Source organism: Ruditapes philippinarum, unplaced genomic scaffold, assembly GCF_026571515.1.
Source record: "Ruditapes philippinarum isolate M1 unplaced genomic scaffold, ASM2657151v2 ctg2914_1_1_1_1, whole genome shotgun sequence".
In the NCBI taxonomy this organism is placed as follows: Eukaryota; Metazoa; Mollusca; class Bivalvia; order Venerida; family Veneridae; genus Ruditapes; species Ruditapes philippinarum.
The window spans coordinates 73,510-84,923 of NW_026856295.1; the positions used below are offsets into that span (position 1 = coordinate 73,510).

The window sequence follows — 11,414 nt, forward strand, 5'->3', positions numbered from 1 at the left end:
GAGTATAATTGCAATTTCAGGCGCCCGTGTTTTAACAAACTGATTTACGAATTAATTATTCGGCACTGCCAACCATGTGTGTAAAATCAGAGACAAGCACTCTTAAAAAAACAACATATTAAAGAATAAATAAAACCTTGTACGATTAAAAAAGGCCTCACGCAAACAATTCTTATACTCAGTGCAAAAAGACCAAACTGTTTGGCTGAAAATTGTGCTAGTGTAGTACTAGTATGTACAGTGACCCCAATGTTCGAATTTTGACGACTTAAATACGTACTTAGACAGCTTAACGTTATGAAATGTGAAATTTTTTTATTTTTTTTTTTAAAAAGTGGCACAAACAGCATGTAACTAACCGTTAAATTTACCTCTAGAGCACTAAAGTCAGCTGCCCGAAATAAGCAATGCATTTGTGATACATTGTATCCGTTTTATCGATTAAGTTATCATAAAACGTTAAAAAATATATGAAATTTTGCAGTTCTAACTATATTGAATTAAGCATTTAAGTGCAAAACTAATTTTTTATTTTTTTTTTCTCTCTGTTACTGTACATGAAAGTTATATTACAAATAGACATGCTATATTTATCATTTTGATATTGCACAACCATGAACCAAAAACAATCACTCCACTCAAGGAAACATTCAGAATCAGAGTTTCAACATTTTTGCAATGAAATATTTTTCTCCAATTCTTCATAGATTATGAAAAATTTTCATTTGTTGGAATTGTTTTGTATGTAATAAAGACAATTTGAGCAACAGTAAGTACTGGCTGATATGTTAAGTAAGCACAATATTCTAAAAGCTGTTTCTCCCATTAATGAAAAAAATATCAATTTTATTTTCACTTGAATCAAGGGATACAACAAGTATCAAACACTAAATGTCGGGAGGGTTTGCAGCATTATAAAATTATGTTTGGAGCAAGTCTGTTTTAAAATATAATAACGTACCTTCTGTCCGGCCCTTTCTTTACACTTACACCTCTCTGCCTGTAACCGCTCTTCCAGATCCTGAAAAAGCGCAGCGGAACATACAAAATTATATATTATACATTGTTTCAAATGTGTTACAGGCATTGTTTAGTCATAAAATTTGTATTATAAGCTTGTCTGTTTTGAAGAAAAAGGCCACCATTGTCGTGCTAAAACTTTAATGTAGTCCATTACTCAAACCATTTTTAAGGAAAAACTTTCATGTAGCCCATTACTCAAACAATCTTAAAGGAAAAACTTATATGTGGCCCATCACTCAAACAATTTTTAAGGTATCAATATGAAACTTGTAATGCCTGCTTATTATAACAAGGCATAGTAATATGACAAGGAAAGTCATCCTGAAAGCTATATTTTTGAAGTTATGTCATTTATTATGCCTTATAACTAAAACCATTATTTAAATAATATAAAAATTCATATTTGCCGTTTCTAAACACATAAAATTTATTAGTTTCTGAGGCATTACGTGCCTTTAATGTTTAAGTCAAATCTTGATTTTTATCTTTTATGCCCTATCCTTAGCTTCCTAAATCTTGAATAGATAAAAAGTTTCAAAATTTTAAAGACAATGTCCATTGACAATATTTCATGTCAGTAGGCGTAAAAAAGATGCATCTTATATTTCTATTCTGTATCATGCTTAGATAATGTTAAGTATTTTGGGTAGCTGCCGAAAGAGCATGACCTTTAAACAGGTAACCGTTAACCTTGTCAAAAATCTATACAATATTGCCATACGACACGCTGTAACGACCGAACTTATAACACACATCAGTCTGACACAAAACTGTGTGGTAATCAATCCCACAATTCATTCATAAAATTTTGTAAAATCATTTGTAATAATGGTTTCGAATGTTGTACCGCAGATTTAAGTCAATTTTCGTCTAAGATATAACAAATAAAAAGAATATAATGGTTTCGACTGTCATACGTGACATTAAAGTCGAGTTTCCACTATTATTATGATAACAATTGAAATAAAAATTCCGCAAGTATCAGCATGATTAATCAAATCAGGTTTAACAGATAGTAGATTAATCGTGACTGATTATCTTATACATTAAAGGCACTCCACTGAAATACATAAAATTTAAATTTCTTACGTATATGAATGGGGGCATTTAAAACAGAGAGATATTGCAAAAGATTATTAAGAAATATACTTAAACATATAAAACAGAAATCGTATCTTAGTGCTACTGATAGTCGATTGGAGAAAAAAGCGTTTAAAAGCTTTTCAATTTTTCACATTCAATTACAAAAACTATTCTGGAGAACATTTATTGTGGACAAACAAAGTGAAAGATCTGAAATTTTGCACAAAATTTATTTATCTAGATATTTATCAAATGGCATCTCAGAAAATTATTTTGAGTCAGGTGATGTCAAAAAACCTCAGTGCAGTTCCATTAATGGAATAAAAAAATCACAATGTGCCTTAAAAAATTCAAACTTCTGGATTTTTTTATACATTAAACAGACACTTAAGACTTCGTAATTACGATAAGAATTTCCCACACATTTGCTTTATTCCACTTAAAAATTGAAACCCTGGCATTTTAAACAAACAAACAAATGAACAAACAAACAAAAACCTTACCTCAACAACTTCTTGACTTTTGGTAAGGGAGTTCTGGGCTTTCTCAAGAAGATCTCTAAAGTTTTCCAACTCGCCTTCCTTTTTCCCTAATGTCCTCACAAGTTTCTGAAACAAACAAAATATAGAGATATCAATATGAAACTTGGAATGCTTGCTAATCATGGCTTAATTGTTTTTTTTTATAAAATCTGATTTTTTTCTTCAAAATATGTAATAAAACAAAAGCATGAATCTTCTCCATTCAAACAATGCACACAAGCAACGTGACTTTTTCCTGAACCCTATTTCTGTTTCCCATATATTTGAACTGCACAGTTCTGAAAATAGGAGGGTTGTTAATGTGTTGGCCCATGTATTTAATGACTCTTTTCATGTATTGGAGGCTAAGCTATTTTTTCTGTGGAACAAATTATAGATCTATTTTTACTGTGGAACAAATTTTTTTTTTCTGTGTGGAACAAATTAAGAACAATTTTTTTTTACATTCATAAAATTAGATTAAAGATATTTATTTTAGCACAACTAAGATCAGTGTTTGAAGCTGATATTTTAACTCAAGACTAGCAATGTCAAAATTAGATTGAAGGTCAACTGAATCCTACATGTTCAAGTCTACCATACACTTTGATAGACAGTTAGAATGGAAAATTTATTGGAATAAAGGTGAAATAAAAAATTTCAAAATTAAAAAAAAAAATCTGAAAAGAAAATGGTGTCAATATGTTAGTAAAATACCATTTTTAAAAAAAAAAAAGTTGATGTAATAGTTATCAAAAAAAATTATTTTTTTTTTCAAAATTGTTTAATATCATCTTCAAAAGAAATGATAACTAACCAAATTGAAAACATAAAAAAAAGGAAAAACAAAATAAACTAAAAATTGTTGTTGTTTTTTTATTATATCATTGTGGTGTAAATATAAATTACAGAAGTTTCAACTTTAAATTTTACAAATATGCATAATCAATGACTTGTTTCCAGATATAATCCCAGTTCCTTTGTTGTTGTTTTTTTTTTTTTTTTTAATTTAGTACTGCCCAGACAAATATTCTCTTAATTGTTTCTCAGCATATTCTAAGTCAATACAATAAATTTAAATAATAAACAAAATAAGAAAAAAAAAAATTTGTGGGGTTGTATTTCCATCATGAACCCCGATTTCTATTAGAAAATAATTAATTTAATATTCCAGATTTTAAATTTTTACGACACCTTTGCATAATTATACTCACTGTGGCAAAATATTTGCTTTTTCTCAATCTAAAAAAACTACTATGTGCCGAAAATTTACGATATGATTATAAGATCTTCCCTAACCTATTCAACTTTTAGAAATATAATGCTTTTTACAATAATACTTTTACAAATGCTTATTTTCATTTTAGAAAAGTAGATTTTTTTTTATACATTTATTAAATTTATCTTATTTTCGTATGGACTTGCCTACACACTAAAATTTCCCACTATAAAAGGAATCAACTACTGCAACAAAGAAGCCGGAGATAACGTTACCATTAAACAGCTCAAATGTTTATTGTTTTTATAAACTATACTAAAACTAACATTCAAGAGTAAAGAACTTACTGTATTTTCATGAGTTACCACCCCTGTCCTTGATTTTTTATTAACTCCCTTTGTTGTTTTATGATTAAACTCATTTAAAATTGTACTCTGTGACAGTCTGACAAATATATCATCTGATTTGTGCACTATAGAAGCAGTTAAATATTTTAACGATTTGAAATCAGATTCATTATAAACATCATGTGCAGAGAAAGTAAGATCAATTTTATCGCAGCTGCTGGTGTCAGAACAAGTCCGGTAGTCTGAATCGGAATCTACTGACTTGTTGCATTTTGGCACTTTGCGTTCAATAACATTTTCAATATGTTTGTTATTCAAACGGTGTACTGATTTCAGATGAAGTAAATGCATTCCAACATCATCTATACTGTTATCACTATCCGACGAATGCACCGTATCTGAATTAACCGCAAGTTTCGGAATAACCATCCTTTTTTGATTCACCATACGGCTTTTTGATGAACGTCTTTTTCTTTCAACAGGCCTATGCTTCAGCCGCACTGTATCATTAAAGTTCGAAGTAAACACGTCTTCTTCGTCACTTTCGCTACAATTTTCTGGCCACTCTAGAAACTGCTGCAAGCTTCTATCGAACTGAGAGCCTTGATTTCGCTCCCAAGGTGCTTTATAGTCTTCATTATCGGCCCAGAATTGTTTCTCCAAATACGGTGATTTATAAACTTTCATGCGCGTATAATAACTGGCTTCTGCGTAAGACTTGTCAGATATCTCGGAACATGTGTCAGACTCTAGTACTTTCAGAGTGTCGTTAAAAACATTATCAGTATCAATATTAAAAAGATGATTTTCTTGATGAGTCTTGTTTCCATGGTTACCTAAAGCTCTACTTCTCAACATACAAGTAGGCAACAGGTAGTCAAAATTATGATCCATATTTTCTTAAGAATCTATAATTCCTACTCTTTTCCTTTAGAGTAATTCAATACAAAATAATACAAAAATACATTTGTTCTTAACTCTAAAATAGAAGTTCTTCTTTGATAAAAAAATAATTTTAATTTCCAACAAAAGCTTATCCTAAATTATTATAAATTTTCGCATGTGTACTTTCTTACACACTATAATACAATTACTTTTTGTCACATGTATTTTCTTGCACGCTTTTCCTAACAGCCCCGACATTCCTGGCGACTTTTGGCAATCTCAACACTTTATATAAGCTGATAATAAGTTGACGCCCTCTGTTGTGTCGCTAAACTGTTTCTTGCTGTTCTTTTTATACTAAACTTATATACTAAAAATAAGCTTTTTAGCCACTAAAATAGAACTTTTAATACTTTAATCCTTAGCTTATTTTATATAACAATCTTTTAAACACAATTGTTTCAGCAGAAATCAGTCACTATATAATATATTGACTAACCACTATTCCACCTCTTTATTCTGTCTAATCCAATCAAATGCAACCAATAAAATTTATCTATCTCACTGAATTAAATAGTTTTTTCCACTGTATATTTTTTTTTTCTTTCTTCCCTGATTTTAATACCGTTCTGATAGAATAAGTTTAAAATCATACTTTAATACTTAGCTACCCATGTCAACTCAATTAGCTAACCAATATTTGCTCTGTTGGAGTTAATTGTTTACAAAAAGCCCAGCAAATAAAAGATTTATTGGAGATTATAAAATGTATCAAAGCAAATAAATAAATATTTAAGGGGGTGGGGGGGGGGGAATTAGAGCACAATGTACTATAATCACTACCCACACAATTACTGCACAGATCGTGAAAAATATTCCCCCATTTATTTTTTTTATATCTTTAAATTTAAAAGAAAAATAAATAAAAAGAACTTCATTATGCTTTGCACTGATGAAGGCATAAAATTGACTGTATGCAATACATTATTGCTGAATGGTGGAATTTGTGTGGCTTTTCTGTTTATTTCAATTTGTTTTTAGGATTCTCTATATTTTATAATTAATTTTTTTTTAATAATTTGTTTTATTTCATTTTTTTGTTACATGATAATTATAGACAATGAATTTACAATGTACATAGGTGTTTTTTATCCAAACTTACAAATTTGCTGAAAAACAATCCCAATTAAATCTACAAAATTTCTTAAGATCAAAGGTAGATTTGTTTGCCTATCAATTTAGTACCTGCACAAATATCAAGCTTTTCAAAACACTATTCTAAAATTCTAAAAATTGAGTGAAGTGAAAATGAATTTTTTGTTTCACATTTATTTCTGTTTCACATTCTTTCCTATTTTTTCCCCTTTTTTTCTTCAAGGATTACAACATTTAACTGTTGAAATTTGAAAAACATGGGCAAATAAAAATACACTATGAAACATGGGCAATTAAAAAAAAAGACATTATGAAGTCTTACTTTGGTAAGCAATATGAGCCGCGTCACGACAAAACTAACATAATGCGTTTGCGACCAGCATGGATCCAGACCAGCCTGCGCATCCGCGCAGTCTGATCAGGATCCATGCTGTTCGCTAACAAACCCTATAACAAGTAGAGAAACTGGTAGCGAACAGCATAGATCCTGATCAGACTGCACGGTAGCGCAGGCTGGTCTGGATCTATGCTGGTCGCAAACCCATTACGTTGGTTTTGTCATGACGCGGCTCATATCAATGTATTAATGCTTTCCCTGGGATCTCGTTGGGATTCTGATTTGGATTATTTTTATACCCACAACATTCCATTTGAATCCAACAGCATCCCGAGCGGGATCTTATGAATCCCGTACAAAATTCCACAAGATTTTTGCTCTACACTACAGACAGACACTGTGCAGGGACTTTACCTTTACTTGAGCCTAAAAGCTCGTCAGTTTAAGGACACCATGAATCTTAATGTCATTTAAAATCACCTCTCTGTGGTCTACATCAAAACAGTATCTCCCCCCCTCCCCACTCTCTGATACCAATTCAAATCAAAACTATTTCTGTTGACAGATGAATCATTCTCACACCACCATAAAAAATTCCTCAATGAATAATTTATCATACAAGGTAGTGAAGACCTTTACATGTTGATATTATCACCCTGAGGACTCTGTAATAAAATCACCATTCTACATTTTGTACCACCACTCAATGATAACAAGTGATCTAATAAATCATTAACACACAAGCACTCAAGTACCATTTATACAGACCTACTGCAAGACCTTTTATCTGTAGATTACTACTTGAGAGATGTGAAGTTGTTCAGTGATGTATAATAAATACTCGTCTTGTGGTAATTTGTCATTTTGTCTGTGATTTATTTTTTATTTCATTCCTTTCCATGAGGTTTAAAGTCAACCCCCCAACAAACACAATACGTATGGTGACTGTGCGTGCAAGCGTAACTACATAAAATTATAGTCTCTAAAATCTAAAACACACGTCCCTAAATAAACAACACAAACCCCTCATCCCCCCACCCCACATTCCTACCCCTTTTTTGATAAAGAAAAGGTTATGAAGACAATAGCAGTGTCTTATAACATAATAACATAAGAAGGAATAAACTATATATTGGACGCTGCATTCAATATTACAGGTCAAGTAAAGTTGGTCCTTTCTTAATAAAAAAACTGCCAGAACCATGATCAGATAGACACCAAAATTATGTTATTTTTCATTATTATTTTCTTATTGGTTTCATATTTAAATGTAAGTTCAAGATTAAACCTATTGCTGTGGGTTCAAATCCCGCCACAGACTCTTGCGATTTTTTTATGTTAAGAACCTATACAGCTATTTTACAGACGGTTGGCAGTTCTACTCCGGTGCCCTGCTCAACCTGCCTAAAAATTTTAGTAATGCACGGAGGGGCACCTTAGTTCTTTCTTCAACAGTTAAGCTGAAACAACTCTTAAAGTTTAATTTTAACTTTTTAACCATTTAGGTTCAATCAGGTCAACATATATTCTAGGAAAAAGGCCTGTTATTCATTTGTTTGTGGACTATAATCAGATTATGCTCCATGAATTTAAAAAAAGAAAAAAAAGAAGTTGAACTTGAGAGAAAATCAGGTCTATTTGATTTGACATAAATCCCCTAATCTGACAGAAGAATGACAATCTTTCGCTGAGATTAAAATTAGTCTTCAATCAGTGAGGTAAAGTTGGCCCCTTTCATACGTCTAATGTAAACCGGTAAACCGAATTCTACGAAAATCAGAATTAGATTGTTATTTTCTAGCAGTAATAAGATTATGTAAATATGTTTGATTCAAAATAAAGTTAATGCAAATGACGTATAATTATGTTTATCAACATAAATCACATAATCTGGTTTATATAAGTTTGTTTTGATTACAATTATGGACAGTCACTTATGTTTTAATTCTATTAATTAAAAAGTTGAACCGTCGGATAAGTAACGATTAGATTTAGATATAATCTATGAATTCTCGGAAAATTACGATTTGAACTTACAACCTTTCTAAGAAATGTTTGGATGTTTCGATGACTATGAATTTAATCGAGAATTAATAGATATTCCAATGGGAAAAGTGAAATTTAAACTGGACTTATTACCTCTCAATGGATTAGAATTAGAATTAGAATTAATCTGTCTAGAGGAAAATTGCAATTTGAACTTAACTTTTAAAGACTAATATTACCTAAGTGCAATTTTCGGACATCCCCAATTTTTTTTTTTTTTTAAGTAAATGAGAGTGCTAGCTGTAAACAGTTTGAATCTTAAAACTGAATGTTGTTATATTTTACTAGCTTTTTAAAAAATTTTTGCCTTGGTTTTTGCCTGACAAAGGAAAAGAACGAAGATTTTCCAGCTTAACTTGCGGAGGAAGACCTCAGGTGTCCCTCAGCTAGAATTGTCAACCCAAAAAAACAATCAACATTCTGCAAGGTAGCTGGATAGATTTCTCACAAGAAAGATGTCCAATCTGATCTAACTGCCACAGTCAGGTGAGGGGCTCATAGTTTGAAGTCAAGAACTTAAACCAATCAGCCACAGCTGCCCTACAACTTGTAATTTTATGACTTTTTTATAACTTTTTTTGAAGTTTCATGAATTTTCACGGAATTTTTTCATGACTTTACATGGAATTTGATGACTTTTATACTTCAAATACAAACTCGTGACTTATTTTCCCTCCAAACTTTAACTTATATCTACACTACCATTTTTTTTAACCATAAGAAAAAAATCAATTAAGAAATCTTCAAACTAAAAAAAAAATTTTCCTTAAAGAAAAATAAATAACTAAAATAACATATGGAGCTACTAAAGAAGCCTTTCACCAAAGACGGTTATACATATATAATGTATCAAATTCACCATAGCCATTTTTGACCAATGAAAGATATAAATATTTTAACATAAAGGAGAATAAATATACAAGACTTTGTTGGTCATTTACAGGTATTATATCTACTATATAAGAGAGCTATCACAAAAATCCCCTGCAAACAAACTATAAACACTAGAGGCCCAATATTTATACTTGAGATTATATATTAAGTCAACATAATCAAGTTTTATTTTGGATTTCTCACTAATTGCAATTAGAAGTGTATTTTGAGGAGAAGAAGCGAAAACCCGTTTAAATTGAATACAAATATTGACCAGGCCTAAGGCCCTGTTAACAATACCGAAAACTGATATGCTAAGTCAATATCTATATAAATACTTATACTTAAACTGACCACACTTAGTAAAAGCTGACCAGCGTATAACACCTTGATGCAAAGTTGACAAATATACACAGGGATATATAGAGTCAGTTAATTAGGAATTAATCTGAGAGAAGTATGGTGGGTGTGGTATTAAGCTACTTATATCTAAATATCTCTCTCTCTCTCTCTCAATTCCCTGCAAAACTTAAATACAAGAAAGCCTACTTGAGCCATTATTGCTCAACTAAACCTGACTATCTCATATTTCCCCTGAGATTATTTGTCAATTGTCAGTAGTTAATTTTTTAACCTTTTGTTTGAAGCCACACCAAAAAGTACACTTTAATTACCTTATAGGGGACTAAGGCCATAATAATATTTCAATTTAGCCAAGATGATACTGCATGGCTAATCCAAGCTTAAACATGTATAGAAAAGAAGAAAAAAACAAAACAGTTTAAACTTGAAATATGTCCATATGACAAAAATGCCCCCACAAGTTGATACGACAAAGATGCCCCCACATGTCCATATGACAAAGATGCCCCCACATGTCCATATGACAAAGATGCCCCCACATTTTCATATGACAAAGATGTCTCCACATGTCCATATGAAAAAGATATCCCCACATTTTCATATGAAAAAGATATCCAGACATTTTCATATGAAAAAGATGTCCCCACATGTCCATATGACAAAGGTGTCCCCACATTCTACTGTTTTAGTCAGACTACAGATGGCCAGAAGGATAGACATTGGCAAAACTCTATTCACCTCAACCCTTGTCAATATACTACTACCAATATTTACCTTTTTGCCTAGCATAATTTGTTCAATTGGTTTGTCCTGTTTGAAATTTTGACCAGTTTCTTTGTTCTATGTGTTGAACCTTACCATGCTAAATCTATAAAATGGAATTGTCCATCTTTAAAACCGGACAAAACCATTCATCATTGAAGGTTAAAAATTACAATAAAAAAATTACTGACATACTGGTAAGTGATAATCAGACAGCAAAGAGTTGTCGAGTTATCATTGAAATGTTATGATAATACGCGGAAAGTCTGAGCAGGGCCAAAGGCCCTGCGAGGGCTGTAGCGCTTTGAGATAACATGTATGATGCGTATCAATTCAAATGAAATCAAATTAAAAGTGAATGAAAATTTCAAAAAAATATATATCCTATACCTAATGAGCTGTAAAAAAATCCCTAGTTAACTGGGCGCCGCCATTTTGAAATCCTTTTGAGCTAAATATATATATCACAGCGCTTTTAATGAGCGTCTACATAATTCAGACTATTGCTAGCAGACGCATGCTTAATAACACTTCCGGTGAAAGAATGATGTACAAAATCAGAAAATAAAACATTCATTTCATTCAAAAGAACTATAGTAACGATGATAAATGTAAAAACCTTTTTGATAAATTAGCACATTAAAATAACGTAAACAACACATGTCATGTGATTAGAGATTAACAGAAAATGGCGGACGGGATTTTCCAAACGCAGACGCATGCGCAGTGGTCCCTTTTCCGATGATAGGTTGAACACCACCAACTTAAGTTTCTGTTTACGGTGCAAAATACCTGCATTT

General features: G+C 31.4%; 1 protein-coding gene across 3 annotated transcripts in view; it reads right to left on the bottom strand.

Moving 5' to 3' along the window:
• LOC132746118 (uncharacterized) overlaps nt 1–11,414 on the bottom strand; it is a 40,392-nt gene that overhangs the window by 27,570 nt on the left and 1,408 nt on the right. Inside the window, exons 1-3 of one of the 3 annotated variants that reach the window (XM_060735187.1) lie at nt 4,194–5,120; nt 2,610–2,714; nt 962–1,021 (exon numbers count right to left, since the gene is read on the bottom strand). In XM_060735187.1, the coding sequence (XP_060591170.1) occupies nt 962–1,021; nt 2,610–2,714; nt 4,194–5,087 (1,059 nt within the window). In that variant the 5' untranslated portion in view covers nt 5,088–5,120. Of the gene's footprint in view, nt 1–961; nt 1,022–2,609; nt 2,715–4,193; nt 5,121–11,414 lie in introns of those variants that run through there. The other 2 variants (XM_060735186.1, XM_060735188.1) reach the window with 2 other exon arrangements.